This window comes from Pararge aegeria, chromosome 20, assembly GCF_905163445.1.
Source record: "Pararge aegeria chromosome 20, ilParAegt1.1, whole genome shotgun sequence".
Classification (NCBI taxonomy): domain Eukaryota; kingdom Metazoa; phylum Arthropoda; class Insecta; order Lepidoptera; family Nymphalidae; genus Pararge; species Pararge aegeria.
In genome coordinates this window covers 1,104,927-1,121,331 of record NC_053199.1, presented here as the reverse complement: position 1 = coordinate 1,121,331, position 16,405 = coordinate 1,104,927, and the positions used below count along the sequence as shown (strand labels likewise).

General features: G+C 39.4%; 1 protein-coding gene across 1 annotated transcript in view; it reads left to right on the top strand.

Annotated features, from left to right (window-relative positions):
* LOC120632854 (microtubule-associated protein futsch-like) overlaps positions 1–16,405 on the top strand; it is a 181,623-nt gene that overhangs the window by 146,094 nt on the left and 19,124 nt on the right. Inside the window, exon 8 of the mRNA XM_039902891.1 lies at positions 993–16,291. Coding sequence (XP_039758825.1) covers positions 993–16,291 — 15,299 coding nt within the window. The remainder of the gene's footprint in view (positions 1–992; positions 16,292–16,405) is intronic.

Below are 16,405 nucleotides of genomic sequence, written 5' to 3'. Positions count from 1 at the left end.
CTCTACGCACGTTTCCGAAGTGTCATCAGATGTTGACTTTTATTGAAAAAATTATTACTGCTTGCTTTTCGCAAATTTTGTCAAATTATAGTATATCATGGTAAGGATTTTTATACATATAGTAAAGCATTATGCTTTAATAAATAAATAAGTACTGGAATAGCCTAATGTAGCTTTGATTTTTGGTAAATCAAAAAAAAATTACGGAGCAAAAAAAGGGAAAAAAAGAATGATTAAACTTTTACCTTCGTATTCTAATAAACTAGGTCAAAACGACGTTTTCTGAAAAAAAAAAACCCAGCTAGATCGATTTATGGCCCCCGAAACCCCCTGTACCTATACTAAATTTCATTCTTCAGATTATAAACAACGTGTAAATATACTTCACAGACTTTAGCGGTACATTATTTTACTGTCTCTGAGATTTATCTATGAAACCGAAAACCTAATAGTTTTTGAGTCAACCACTGCCATAAGTTTCTACTGAAAGAATTCAGATACAACCTTAACATCACACGCAAAATTAAAATCATTTGACTCCTGTCACTTTATTAATTATGCGTGTGTCGGTGTTTTTAAGATCTTCAAAGGATTGTCATAAGTAAAGACTTCAACTTCAACTTCACAAATCGCCAAAATGGCCTCCAACAGAAGCCCATGTAGACAGTTTACCAACGCGAAGTTAAGATTTCACCGAGCCCACGAACTTCAGTGATGAAGGAACGACCTGAGAGAGAGGCCCTTCTTCTTCTTCTTCTTCCTCTGGGCTTGTCTCCGTACTTGGTCGGCCGGAACTATAGAGAGAGAGAGAACTATAGAGAGAGGCCCTTAATGCACTAACTAGCCCAAAAACCTGTATAACAGCATCTGTGCCTGAGGCCTGTGTTAGTAGTAAGTTAGTTAGTAGTGAGACTTTTTTAATAGGCTGGACATAAATGTACTATTAGGACCATTTTTCTTCCATTGTCACAATTGTGAATTTTCTTTTTCAGGGACATTGGACATGTACGTCCTCAATCCGTCCAAAGATTCAAAATATGTTCGTGAATTCCTCAAGCGATGGCATAATAGTGAACAAAAATTATTCGAAGGAGCCAGTATATCGGGACAATTTAATTTTCCTATTCCAAATTTAGTGTCGATATGTGCGCTTTTAGTATGGAGGCCAGCGAACCCCGACGACACTATTACTAGAATAATGTTCCCAGGATCGACGCCTCAGCACAAAATATTTGAAGGACTAGAAAAGTTAAGACATTTGGAATTCCTTCAACATCCCAGTTACACAGGAAGGCAGATGTTACCCACAGCTCCGGCAACTACAACGACCACCGTAACAACATCCGTAAAACCGTCAAAACAACCACTAACAAAAGTCCCTAAAGAAAGAAGTATTATTTCTGAAAGGAAAGATGAAAAGGCTATTGATACAGAACCCATAACGTCTAAAGTAATTAAAGACGAAACCGATTCTAAAAATATTATTGACAATAAATTATTAAGCGAACTTGTAGATGGATACGATAAAAAAATTGAGTCAGTATTACATGAAGCTATTAATGCTAGAGTAGATACCAAATTAGATGATAAGTTTGCTCAGTACGAGAGCACGGTGTTAGATGGTTTACCTAAAAAGAAAGATTTGAAGAAAAAAGTAACTGATAAGAAAAGTAAACGTACTGATAAGACTGATGATGTAAAAGATAATATTTTAAAATCTTCCGAATTAAAAAAGCCTGAAATTGATAAACCAAAAACTGAACTGAGGAAAAAACATGAAAAAACGAAAACTGATACGTCGACAACAATGATAAAAAGCAAATTGAGCGCTCGAACAGCAATGAAATCAAGTGATAAAAAAATAACAACAGCTACTATTGATAGAAAAGGGACTCTTGATGACAAGAAATCACCTCCTACTACACCGAAAAAAATAGTAGACATGAAAGCAGTGCCTACGCCACTACCCGTAAAAGATAAAGTTAGGGTTAAAACTAGAAAAGTTAGTCCAAGTAGTACACCAGCTAAAAGCACGAAAGAAGCGAATAATCGACGAGTGGTTGAATCTAAATATAAACAAGGCTCACCTAAGCGAGATTTGACTCAAAAAACCCAAGACAAAAAAGAACCAAAAATAAAGCGAGAACCCATTTCTCGTAGGCCCAGGCCAATAGCTTCACCTATCAAGGGAATGAAAGCATTAAAAAGTCCATCGAAGACAATGAAAACAATGAAAGCTGACACATCTAAGTTAAAAGGTCTGCAGAGGGTTAATTATGAAGACATATTGAAAGAAGCTAAAAAATCAGATGAGGATACTTCCAAATCTTTAGATGATATCAAGCAACAAGAATTGGATGAAAGAGAAGAACAAGAAATTGTAAGGGAAATTGAGGCTGTGTTTAACAGAGACAGTGAAGCAGAAGAAAAAAATGAATTTGTTGGGAGATCGGATATAGAAAAAATAACATGTTTAATAGATGATGCTAAAACAGAAACAATTGCTGATGGAGATTTCGAAGAAGAATATCTCATAATAGAAAAAGAAGAAGTTGACCAATATACTGAGGAATCCTTAGCTGATAAAGAAGGTGTAATTGAAGTTGAAGGTGAATTACATAAACATATGAAAGATAAAGAAGAATCCGAAAAGATAAAAACTGAAGAACATAAGGATGGTGTAAAAGAGATAACAAAGACTGAAATATTTATTGAAAAAGAAGCTAAAGGATCAGAATCGAAAGATCAATCAATAAGCGTGGAAGAAAAACAAGATATCAGCAGTGAAAAGAAAACATCTGAAACCAAAAGTGGCTTTGCCAAACCGAAAAGTTCTCTTGAGAATATAGTTCAAGAATCACATCCAGATGAAAAAATATCAACAACTATTGAGTCAGGTGCAACTACAGCACCAACGCTTCCTGAAGATGAACGCATTCCTCTAGATGATATCAAAGAAGATTATCAAGTCGAAGAAAAACATATAAAAGAAGATACAAAAGAAATCATGCATCAACAAGCGCTCATTGGTTTCCACAGACCGGTTTCCATTGAAAAAAGTCCTAAAAAAGAACCGCAACCAACGCCCATACGAGAAATCGTTAAAACTCCAGATGAAGTTGCTGATTTACCCTTACACGAAGAAGTTGACTACCGAATCTATGATGAGAAAAAAACCCCCGGGGAAGAGGATTATAAAGGAAAACATGATATTGGGTTTCAGCATGGAATAAAAGTACCGAATGATTTGCCACTTTTTGATAAAGAATCATCGGTGCCATTAAAAACTATTCAAGATGACATAATTGTTCAAACAGCTCAGCGTCCATCACATGCTGAGCTTGTCACTGTAACGCCTGGCTCAGCGCCCGAGTCTCCAATGTATCATGAACAAATAAAAATGACAATATTGTCTGGACAAGAATTAGAACCCGTTAAGGAATATGATTCTTCTGCCTTTAATTATGGTCAATATACAGAAAAATTAAGAGAAACTCATATAACCACCGTTCATTCACCGATTAAAGATGATTTAGCACTCACAGAAGAGATTGCTTCAATGCCGGTGAAAATTCCATCAATACCAGAAGACGTTGAAAAAGAAATAGAAGAAGCAAGTAAATTAGACATCTCAGAAAAACCTCTTTTAAGCCCAAAAGATGTTGAAAAAATTGTAGCTGATGTTGCTGAAGTGTTAAAATCTGACAAAAGCTTAGACGAACTTATAGCGGAAAAGTCCCCAATGCTTCGAAAATCTCCTGAAATATTTAGCTCATTCAATATAGCTGATAAAGCAGTCGAAAAAATATTGTTAAGTGAAACCGACATAACAGGAGAGAAACAACCAATAAAAGACATTAAATTCACTAAAACTGCAGAAAAAGTTAAAGAAGAAAAAATAAAAGATGAACTTCCTGCTCCTGATTACTTAGAAGAAGACCAAAGAATAGGGAAAGAAATATCTCCTGTAAGATCTCTCACATCAGAAGATATAAGTGATTTATCTGATAAAACAGTTTTATGTGAAAGTAAAAGAGTCAAACGTTATACCAAAGAAGACAAAGAAAAGGATAAAGCTTTAGAAACTACAACTAAAAGTTCAACTCAAGTAAATGGATTTGGTGCTAATGCACAAAAACATGTTCAAACCAATTACGGTCTTGATGATAGCAAATCAGAGATAAAATTGAGTGTTACGTTGGATTCCGCAAAAACTTTGGAAAAGCTTGAAGAAAAAATTGCAGATCTTAAGAAAAAAGAAGAAAAGACAGTTGAAACATCTGTTTCAGCAATTTTACTAAAAGATGACAAAAAAGAAGTTGTTCAAAAGTTAAAGGAAGATATCACCATTGAAACCTCTATTTTAAAACAGCAACACGAAACCGACCTCAGTAAAGCTCTTGAGAAAGAACCTGCCACTGAAGTCGAAAAACATGTAATGCTTGATAAACAAGGCGAAATAACAGATACTAGTTTAGAAATAACTACATCTATAAAGAATTTGGATGTATTAGCAAATCCTGATATCATTCAAGATATAAAGGATTATCCAAAACCTATTTCATTTGATAATACATTAAAAATAAAGTCGCATATCGATTCTGGCAAACTTGATGATAAGCAAGTAAGTTCAGAAAAAGATATGACTAAAATTTCAAAAGATGGCGAAAAACTTTCAAAGGTTGATGGTGATAAAGTTAAAGATTTAAAGCCTGAAGAAAAGAAAAAGGAAAGCAAATCTATGATAAGTAGTTTCATGAATAAATTTGATGAAAAAATTAGCAAAGCTAAAGAATATCTTACCAAAAAGACTGAAAAAACTTTTGAACAAAATGATAACTTAGAAGAAAAAGCATCTCCTACAACATTAGATATCCAACTCCCAGAATCAACCTATGAAGATCATACCCCGGTAACAAAAGAATATGATGATGCTATTTTATCAAAAGTACAATTATACGAACATTATATGATTGCACTAGTTTCATCTCAAAAAGATATTGAAGAAGAGCTAATAAAGTATACTATCTCCGGTGACCCAAAAGAAAATGTCAATATAAAAAGAGAAAATATAAAAATAGATGACGAAATTATCTTGCGAACAACAGTCACTAGAATAATAACAACAAAATATGCAAATAATAATGGCGTTATTCAAAAGATCAAATCCGTCACTATAATAACAATAACTGATACCCGATCTGGTGGAAAGTCTTCATTAAAAATTGATGGTAATACGACTTTAAGAGAAGTAGAAGATATTGAATCGAATAAGACCAAAGAATTCAATATAGAAGAAGATACAACAAGTGAAGAACATCATGAAGAACAATCTCTTTATATCAAAGGCGAAGTAGTGATCCAAAAAACGAATACTAAAACTACTAAAACTATCTTAAGAAAATCTAAAAGTTTGAAAAAAATAATGAAAACAACTCTCGAAATAGAAACAGACTTAATCTTTGAAAATAATGTAAAAGAAAATATCAAAACAACGAAAGTTTGCATTCATGATTACAATACATCAAGCAAGGAATTAACTAATGAAAAGGTTGTCAAGATATTTGTTTTATCACAAAAGTCGATTACAGATGCGTCTGTATTGCCAGCTCAGTTACCAGATATATATTCAGTTCAAAAACAAATAAACGAAATGACTCAATTATCAAGCTTTCCGGAAGAAGACGAAAGCGTAGCTAAAGCGTTACTGAACAAACAACTTATTAAAAATGAAATATCACTTAACAAAGAAAGTCCGATGAAAGAGGCACTTAGTCCTGAGAAAATGTCAGGGAAAAGGGTGTCACCTGAAAAGGAGGCTAAACCATCTAGTTCAATCGAAGACGATCATAAAATACCTGTCGCTGATAAACTACTGGAAAAACAACCAAGTCCACCAAAAGAAGTTCTTAGTGCTCCGAAAGAATCAGAAAAAGAAGTGACACCTGAAAAGGAGACAAAAGCCACTACTCCAGTCAAGGACGATGACAAAATGACTTTTGTTGATAAACCATGGGAAAAACAACCCAGTCCAATGAAACAAGCACTAAGTCCTGAAAAAGCAACACAAAAAAAAGTGTCACTTGAAGAGGAGGCAAAATCAACTAGTCCAATCACGAAACAAGAAAACCTGCCCGTTGCTGAAAAACCATTGGGCAAGGAAAGGAGTCCACTGAAAGAACCACTTAGTCCTAAAAAAGAATCAGACAAAAAAGCAACTCCTGAAAAAGAGGCTAAAGCATCTACCCCAGTCAAGGACGATGGTAAAATGCCAGTAACTGATAAACCACGGGAAAAGGAACCAAGTCCACCAGAAGAGGTTCTTAGTACTAAGAAAGAATCAGAGAAAGAAGCGACACCTGAAAAAGAAGCAAAAGCACCTACCCCAGTCAAGGACGTTGGCAAATTGCATGAAGCTGAAAAACTATTGGAAAAGGAATTAAGTCCACCAAAAGAGGTACCAAGTTCTGAAAACGTGTCACCTGAAAAGGAGAGAAAATCACCTAGTCCAATTACGGAAAAAGAAAAACTGCCTGTTGATGAAGGACAATTGGGCAAGGAACCAAGTCCACCGAAAGAGGTTCTTTGTCCTGAGAAAGAATCAGAGAAAGAAGCAACACCTGAAAAGGACGTAATAGCACCTACCCCAGTCAAGGACGATGACAAATTGCATGAAGATGAAAAATCAATGGAAAAGGAACCAAGTCCACCAAAAGAGGAACTTATTTCTGAAAAAGTGTCACCTGAAAAGGACACAAAATCACCTAGTCCTATTACGGAAAAAGAAAAACTGCATGTTGCTGATAAAACTTTGGGCAAGGAACCAAGTCCACCAAAAGACCTTATTAGTCCTGAGAAAGAATCAGAGAAAGAAGCAACACCTGAGAAGGAGGAAAAATCACCCACCCCAGTCAAGGACGTTGACAAATTGCATAAAGATGAAAAACCATTGGAAAAGGAACCAAGTCCACCGAAAGAGGTACTTAGTTCTGAAAAAGTGTCACCTGAAACGGAGACAAAATCCCCTAGTCAAATCACTGACACAGAAAAACTGCTTATTGATGTAGGATCATTGGGCAAGGAACACAGTCCACCAAAAGAGGTTCTTGGTCCTAAGAAAGAATCAGAGCGGCAAGCGACACCTGAAAAGGAGGCAAAAGCACCTACCACAGTCAAGGACGATGGCAAATTGCATGAAGCTGAAAAACCATTGGAAAAGGAGCCAAGGCCACCAAAAGAGGCACTTAGTTCTGAAAAAGTGTCACCGGAAAAGGAGACAAAATCACCTAGTCCAATTACGGAAAAAGAAAACCTGCCTGTTGCCGCAAAACCGTTGGACAAGGAACCAAGTCCACTAAAAGAGGTTCTTAGTTCTGAGGAAGAATCAGAAAAAGAAGCGTCACCTGAAAAGGAAGCAAAAGCACCTACCCCAGACAAGGACGGTGGCAAATTGCTTGAAGCTGCAAAACTTTTGGAAATGGAACCCATTCCACCGAAAGAGGTACTAAGTTATGAAAAATCGTCACCTGAAAAGGAGCCAAAATCACCTAGTCCAATTACGGAAAAAGAAAAACTGCCTGTTGCTGAAGAACCATTTGGCAAGGAACCAAGTCCACCAAAAGAGGTACTTAGTTCTGACAAAGTGTCACCTAAGAAGGACACGAAATCACCTATTCTTATCACGGAAAAAGAAAAACTGCCTGTTGCCGCAGAACCATTGGGCAAGGAACCAAGTCCACCAAAGGAGTTTCCTAGTCCTAAGAAAGAATCAGAGCGAGAAGCGACACCTGAAAAGGAGGCAAAAGCACCTATCCCAGTCAAGGACGTTGGCAAATTGCATGAAGCTGAAAAACTATTGGAAAAGGAATTAAGTCCACCGAAAGAGGTACCAAGTTCTGAAAAAGTGTCACCTGAAAAGGAGAGAAAATCACCTAGTCCACTTACGGAAAAAGAAAAACTACCTGTTGATGAAGGACAATTGGGCAAGGAACCAAGTCCACCGAAAGAGGTTCTTTGTCCTGAGAAGGAATCAGAGAAAGAAGCAACACCTGAAAAGGACGTAATAGCACCTACCCCAGTCAAGGACGATGACAAATTGCATGAAGATGAAAAACCATTGGAAAAGGAACCAAGTCCACCAAAAGAGGAACTTATTTCTGAAAAAGTGTCACCTGAAAAGGACACAAAATCACCTAGTCCTATTACGAAAAAAGAAAAACTGCATGTTGCTGATAAAACTTTGGGCAAAGAACCAAGTCCACCAAAAGACGTTATTAGTCCTGAGAAAGAATCAGAGAAAGAAGCAACACCTGAGAAGGAGGAAAAATCACCCACCCCAGTCAAGGACGTTGACAAATTGCATAAAGATGAAAAACCATTGGAAAAGGAACCAAGTCCACCGAAAGAGGTACTTAGTTCTGAAAAAGTGTCACCTGAAAAGGAGACAAAATCCCCTAGTCAAATCACTGACACAGAAAAACTGCTTATTGATGTAGGATCATTGGGCAAGGAACACAGTCCACCAAAAGAGGTTCTTGGTCCTGAGAAAGAATCAGAGTGGGAAGCGACACCTGAAAAGGAGGCAAAAGCACCTACCACAGTCAAGGACGATGGCGAATTGCTTAAAGCTGAAAAACCATTGGAAAAGGAACCCAGTACACCGAAAGAGGTACTAAGTTATGACAACTCGTCAACTGAAAAGGAGACAAAACCACCTAGTCTAATTACGGAAAAAGAAAAACTGCCTGTTGCTAAAGAACCATTGGGCAAGGAACCAAGTCCATCGAAAGAGGAACTAAGTTCTGAAAAAGTGTCACCTGAAAAGGACACGAAATCACCTATTCTTATCACGGAAAAAGAAAAACTGCCTGTTGCCGCAGAACCATTGGGCAAGGAACCAAGTCCACCAAAGGAGGTTCCTAGTCCTAAGAAAGAATCAAAGAAAGAAGCGACACCTGAAAAGGAGGCAAAAGCACCTACCCCAGTCAAGGATGTTGACCAATTGCATGAATCTCAGAAAACATTGGAAAAGGAACCAAGTCCACCGAAAGAAATACTTAGTTCTGAAAAAGTGTCACCAGAAAAGAAGGCAATATCACCTAGTCCAATCACAGAAATAGAAAAACTGTCTTTTGCGGAAGAACAATTGGGAAAGGAACCAAGTCCACCAAAAGACGTTATTAGTCCTGAGAAAGAATCAGAGAAAGAAACAACACCTGAAAAGGAGGTAAAAGCAACTACCCCAGTCAAGGACGTTGACCAATTGCATGAAGATGAAAAACCATTGGAAAAGGAACCAAGTCCACCGAAAGAAGAAGTTAGTTCTGAGAAAGTGTCACCTGAAAAGGAGACGAAATCACCTATTCTTATCACGGATAAAGAAAAACTGCCTGTTGTCGCAGAAACATTGGACAAGGAACCAAGTCCACCAAAGGAGGTTCTTAGTCCAAAGAAAGAATCAGAGCGTGAAGCGAAACCTGAAAAGGAGGCAAAAGCACCTACCCCAGTCAAGGATGTTGACCAATTGCATGAATCTCAGAAAACATTGGAAAAGGAACCAAGTCCACCGAAAGAAATACTTAGTTCTGAAAAAGTGTCACCAGAAAAGAAGACAATATCACCTAGTCCAATCACAGAAATAGAAAAACTGTCTTTTGCGGAAGAACAATTGGGAAAGGAACCAAGTCCACCAAAAGACGTTATTAGTCCTGAGAAAGAATCAGAGAAAGAAACAACACCTGAAAAGGAGGTAAAAGCAACTACCCCAGTCAAGGACGTTGACCAATTGCATGAAGATGAAAAACCATTGGAAAAGGAACCAAGTCCACCGAAAGAAGAAGTTAGTTCTGAGAAAGTGTCACCTGAAAAGGAGACGAAATCACCTATTCTTATCACGGATAAAGAAAAACTGCCTGTTGCCGCAGAACCATTGGACAAGGAACCAAGTCCACCAAAGGAGGTTCTTAGTCCTAAGCAAGAATCAAAGCGTGAAGCGACACCTGAAAAGGAGGCAAAAGCACCTACCCCAATCAAGGACGTTGACAAATTTCATTTAGCTCAGAAAACATTGGGCCGGGAACCAAGTCCACCAAAAGAGGTTCTCAGTCCTGAGAAAGAATCAGAGAAAGAAGCGACATCTGAAAAGGAACCAAAAGCACCTTCCTCAGACAAGGACATTAGCAAATTGCTTAAAGATGAAAAAACATTGAAAAAGGAACCAAGTCCACCGAAAGAGGCACTTAGTTCTGAAAAAGTGTCACCGGAAAACGAAACAAAATCACCTAGTCCTATCACGGAAAAAGAAAAACTGTCTTTTGCGGAAGAACCATTGGGCAAGGAACCAAGTCCACTAAAAGAGGTTCTTAGTTCTGAGGAAGAATCAGAAAAAGAAGCGACACCTGAAAAGAACGCAAAAGCACCTACCCCAGTCAAGGACGATGACAAATTGCATGAAGATGAAAAACCATTGGAAAAGGAACCAAGTCCACCAAAAAAAGAACTTATTTCTGAAAAAGTGTCACCTGAGGATGACACGAAATCACCTATTCTTATCACGGAAAAAGAAAAACTGCCTGTTGCCGCAGAACCATTGGGTAAGGAACCAAGTCCAACAAAGGAAGTTCTTAGTCCTAAGAAAGAATCAGAGCGAGAAGCGACACCTGAAAAGGAGGCAAAAGAACCTACCCCAGTCAAGGACGTTGGCAAATTGCTTAAAGATGAAAAAATATTGGAAAAGGAACCAAGTCCACCAACAGAGGTACTTAGTTCTGAAAAAGTGTTACCAGAACAGAAGACAATATCACCTAGTCCAATTCCGGAAAAAGAAAACCTGCCTGTTGCTGAAGAACCATTGGGCAAGGAACCAAGTCCACCAAAAGAGGTACTTAGTTCTGAAAAAGGGTCACCTGAGAAGGAAACGAAATCACCTATTCTTATAACGGAAAAAGAAAAACTGCCTGTTGCCGCAGAACCATTGGGTAAGGAACCAAGTCCACCAAAGCAGGTTCTTAGTCCTAAGAAAGAATCAGAGCGAGAAGCGACAACTGAAAAGGAGGCAAAGGAACCTACCCCAGTCAAGGACGTTGGCAAATTGCTTAAAGATGAAAAAACATTAGAAAAGGAACCAAGTCCACCGAAAGAGGTACTTAGTTCTGAAAAAGGGTCATCTGAGAAGGAAACGAAATCACCTATTCTTATAACGGAAAAAGAAAAACTTTCTGTTGCGGAAGAACCATTGGGAAAGGAACCAAGTCCATCAAAAGAGGTTCTCAGCCCTGAGAAAGAATCAGAGAAAGAAGCGACACCTGAAAAGGAAGCAAAAGCACCTACCCCAGTCAAGGACGGTGGCAAATTGCTTGAAGCTGAACAACCATTGGAAAAGGAACCCAGTCCACCGAAAGAGGTACTAAGTTATAAAAAATTGTCACCTGAAAAGGAGACAAAATCACCTAGTCCAATTACGGAAAAAGAAAACCTGCCTGTTGCCGCAAAACCGTTGGACAAGGAACCAAGTCCACTAAAAGAGGTTCTTAGTTCTGAGGAAGAATCAGAAAAAGAAGCGTCACCTGAAAAGGAAGCAAAAGCACCTACCCCAGACAAGGACGGTGGCAAATTGCTTGAAGCTGCAAAACTTTTGGAAATGGAACCCATTCCACCGAAAGAGGTACTAAGTTATGAAAAATCGTCACCTGAAAAGGAGCCAAAATCACCTAGTCCAATTACGGAAAAAGAAAAACTGCCTGTTGCTGAAGAACCATTGGGCAAGGAACCAAGTCCACCAAAAGAGGTACTTAATTCTGACAAAGTGTCACCTAAGAAGGACACGAAATCACCTATTCTTATCACGGAAAAAGAAAAACTGTCTGTTGCCGCAGAACGATTGGGTAAGGAACCAAGTTCACCAAAGGAAGTTCTTAGTCCTGAGAAAGAATCAGAGAAGGAAGCAACACCTGACAAGGAGAAAAAAGCACCTACCCCAGTCCAGGACGGTGGCAAATTGCTTGAAGCTGAACAACCATTGGAAAAGGAACCCAGTCCACCGAAAGAGGTACTAAGTTATGAAAAATTGTCACCTGAAAAGGAGACAAAATCACCTAGTCCAATTCCGGAAAAAGAAAACCTGCCTGTTGCCGCAAAACCGTTGGACAAGGAACCAAGTCCACTTAAAGAGGTTCTTAGTTCTGAGGAAGAATCAGAAAAAGAAGCGTCACCTGAAAAGGAAGCAAAAGCACCTACCCCAGTCAAGGACGGTGGCAAATTGCTTGAAGCTGCAAAACTTTTGGAAATGGAACCCATTTCACCGAAAGAGGTACAAAGTTATGAAAAATCGTCACCTGAAAAGGAGCCAAAATCACCTAGTCCAATTACGGAAAAAGAAAAACTGCCTGTTGCTGAAGAACCATTGGGCAAGGAACCAAGTCCACCAAAAGAGGTACTTAGTTCTGACAAAGTGTCACCTGAGAAGGAGACGAAATCACCTATTCTTATCACGAAAAAGGAAAAACTGCCTGTTGCCACAGAACCATTGGGTAAGGAACCAAGTTCACCAAAGGAAGTTCTTAGTCCTGAGAAAGAATCAGAGAAAGAAGCAACACCTGACAAGGAGAAAAAAGCACCTACCCCAGTCAAGGACGGTGGCAAACTGCTTAAAGCTGAAAAACCATTAGAAAAGGAACCCAGTCCACCGAACGAGGTACTAAGTTATGAAAAATTGTCACCTGAAAAGGAGACAATATCACCTAGTCTAATTACGGATAAAGAAAAACTGCCTGTTGCTAAAGAACTATTGGGCAAGGAACCAATTTCACCAAAAGAGGTTCTTAGTCCTGAAAAAGAATCAAAGAAAGAAGCGACACCTGACAAGGTGGAAAAAGCACCTACCCCAGTCAAGGACGTTGACAAATTGCATTTAGCTCAGAAAACATTGGGCAAGGAACCAAGTCCACCAAAAGAGGTACTTAGTTCTGACAAAGTGTCACCTGAGAAGGACACGAAATCACCTATTCTTATCACGGAAAAAGAAAAACTTTCTGTTGCGGAAGAACCATTGGGAAAGGAACCAAGTCCACCAAAAGAGGTTCTTAGTTCTGAGGAAGAATCAGAAAAAGACGCGACACCTGACAAGGAGGAAAAAGCACCTACCCCAGTCAAGGACGTTGACAAATTGCGTTTAGCACAGAAAACATTGGGCAAGGAACCAAGTCCATCAAAAGAGGTTCTCAGCCCTGAGAAAGAATCAGAGAAAGAAGCGACACCTGAAAAGGAAGCAAAAGCAACTACCCCAGTCAAGGACGGTGGCAAATTGCTTGAAGCTGAACAACCATTGGAAAAGGAACCCAGTCCACCGAAAGAGGTACTAAGTTATGAAAAATCGTCACCTGAAAAGGAGCCAAAATCACCTAGTCCAATTACGGAAAAAGAAAAACTGCCTGTTGCTGAAGAACCATTGGGCAAGGAACCAAGGTCGCTAAAAGAGGGACTTAGTTCTGACAAAGTGTCACCTGAGAAAGACATTAAATCACCTATTCTTATCACGGAAAAAGAAAAACTGCCTTTTGCCGCAGAACCATTGCGTCAGGAAACAAGTTCACTAAAGGAAGTTCTTAGTCCTGAGAAAGAATCAGAGAAAGAAGCAACACCTGAAAAGGAAGCAAAAGCACCTACCCCAGTCAAGGACGTTGACAAATTGCATTTAGCTCAGAAAACATCGGGCAAGGAACCAAGTCCACCAAAAGAGGTACTTAGTTCTGACAAAGTGTCACCTGAGAAGGACACGAAATCACCTATTCTTATCACGGAAAAAGAAAAACTTTCTGTTGCGGAAGAACCATTGGGAAAGGAACCAAGTCCACCAAAAGAGGTTCTTAGTTCTGAGGAAGAATCAGAAAAAGACGCGACACCTGACAAGGAGGAAAAAGCACCTACCCCAGTCAAGGACGTTGACAAATTGCATTTAGCTCAGAAAACATTGGGCAAGGAACCAAGTCCATCAAAAGAGGTTCTCAGCCCTGAGAAAGAATCAGAGAAAGAAGCGACACCTGAAAAGGAAGCAAAAGCAACTACCCCAGTCAAGGACGGTGGCAAATTGCTTGAAGCTGAACAACCATTGGAAAAGGAACCCAGTCCACCGAAAGAGGTACTAAGTTATGAAAAATCGTCACCTGAAAAGGAGCCAAAATCACCTAGTCCAATTACGGAAAAAGAAAAACTGCCTGTTGCTGAAGAACCATTGGGCATGCAACCAAGGTCGCCAAAAGAGGAACTTAGTTCTGACAAAGTGTCACCTGAGAAAGACACAAAATCACCTATTCTTATCACGGATAAAGAAAAACTGCCTGTTGCTAAAGAACCATTGGGCAAGGAACCAATTTCACCAAAAGAGGTTTTTAGTCCTGAGAAAGAATCAGAGAAAGAAGCTACACCTGACAAGGAGAAAAAACCACCTACCCCAGTCAAGGACGTTGACAAATTGGATTTAGCTCAGAAAACATTGGGCAAGGAACCAAGTCCACCAAAAGAGGTTCTCAGTCCTGAGAAAGAATTAGAGAAAGAAGCGACACCTGATACTGAGGCAAAAGAACCTACCCCAGTCAAGGACGTTGGTAAATTGCATGAAGCTGAAAAACCATTGGAAAAGGAACCAAGTCCACCGAAAGAGGTACTTTGTTCTGAAAAAGGGTCACCGGAAAAGGAGACAAAATCACCTAGTCCAATCACTGAAAAAGAAAAACTGCCTCTTGCTGAAGAACCAGTGGAAAAGGAACAAAGTCCACCAAAAGAGGTTCCTAGGCCTAAGAAAGAATTAGAGATAGAAACGACACCTGAAAAGGAGGCAAAAGCACCTTCCCCAGACAAGGACGTTAGCAAATTGCATGAAGCTGAAAAACCGTTGGAAAAGGAACCAAGTCCACCCAAAGAGGCACTTAGTTCTGAAAAAGTGTCCCCGGAAAAGGAGACAAAATCACCTAGTCCAATCACTGAAAAAGAAAAACTGTCTCTTGCTGAAGAACCATTGGGCAAGGAACCAAGTCCAAAGGAGGCAAAAGCACCTACCCCAGTCAAGGACGTTGGCAAATTGCATGAAGCTAAAAAACCTTTGGAAAAGGAACCAAGTCCACCGAAAGAGGTAGTTAGTTTTGAAAAAGTGTCACCGGAAATGAAGACACAATCACTAAGTCCTTTTACGGAAAAGGAAAAACTGCATGTTGCTGATAAAACTTTGGGTAAGGAACAAAGTCCACCAAAAGATGTTCTTAGTCCTGAGAAAGAATCAGAGAAAAAAGCTATACCTGAAAAGGAGACAAAAGCACCTACCCCAGTCAAGGACATTGGCAAATTGCATGAAGCTAAAAAACCTTTGGAAAAGGAACCAAGTCCACCGAAAGAGGTACTAAGTTCTGAAAAAGGGTCACCGGAAAAGGAGACAAAATCACCTAGTCCAATCACGGAAAAAGAAAATCTGTCTGTTGCTGAAGAACCATTGGGCAAGCAACCAAGTCCACCAAAGGAGGTTCCTAGGCCTAAGAAAGAATCAGAGCAAGAAGTAACACCTGAAAAGGAGGCAAAAGAACCTACCTCAGTCAAAGACGTTGGCAAATTGCGTGAAGCTGAAATACCTTTGGAAAAGGAACCAAGTCCACCGAAAGAGGTACTTAGTTCTGAAAAAGGGTCACCGGAAAAGGAGACAAAATCACCTAGTCCAATCACTGAAAAAGAAAAACTGCCTCTTGCTGAAGAACCATTGGAAATGGAACCAAGTCCACCGAAAGAGGTACTAAGAACTGAAAAAGAGTCACCGGGAAAGGAGACAAAATCACCTTGTCCAATCACGGAAAAAGAAAATCTGTCTGATGCTGAAGAACCTTTGGGCAAGGAACCAAGTCCACCTAAGGAGGTTCTTAGTCCTGAGAAAGAATCAGAGCGCGAAGCGAAACCTGAAAAGGAGGCAAAAGAACCTACCCCAGTCAAGGACGTTGGCGAATTGCATGAAACCGAAAAAGCATTGGAAAAGGAACCAAGTCCACCGACAGACGTACTTAGTTTTGAAAAAGTGTCACCGGAAAAGGAGACAAAATCACCTAGTCCAATCACTGAAAAAGAAAAACTGCCTCTTGCTGAAGAACCATTGGGCAAGGAACCAAGTCTACCAAAGGAGGTTCCTAGGCCTAAGAAAGAATCAGAGCGAGAAGAAACACCTGAAAAGGAGGCAAAAGAACCTACCTCAGTCAAGGCCGTTAGCAAATTGCATGAATCTCCGAAAACACTGGAAAAGGAACCAAGTACACCGAAAGAGGTGCTTAGAACTGAAAAAGTGTTACCTGAAAAGGAGACAAAATCACCTAGTCCAATCACTGAAAAAGAAAAACTGCCTCTTGCTGAAAAACCATTGGAAATGGAACCAAGTCCA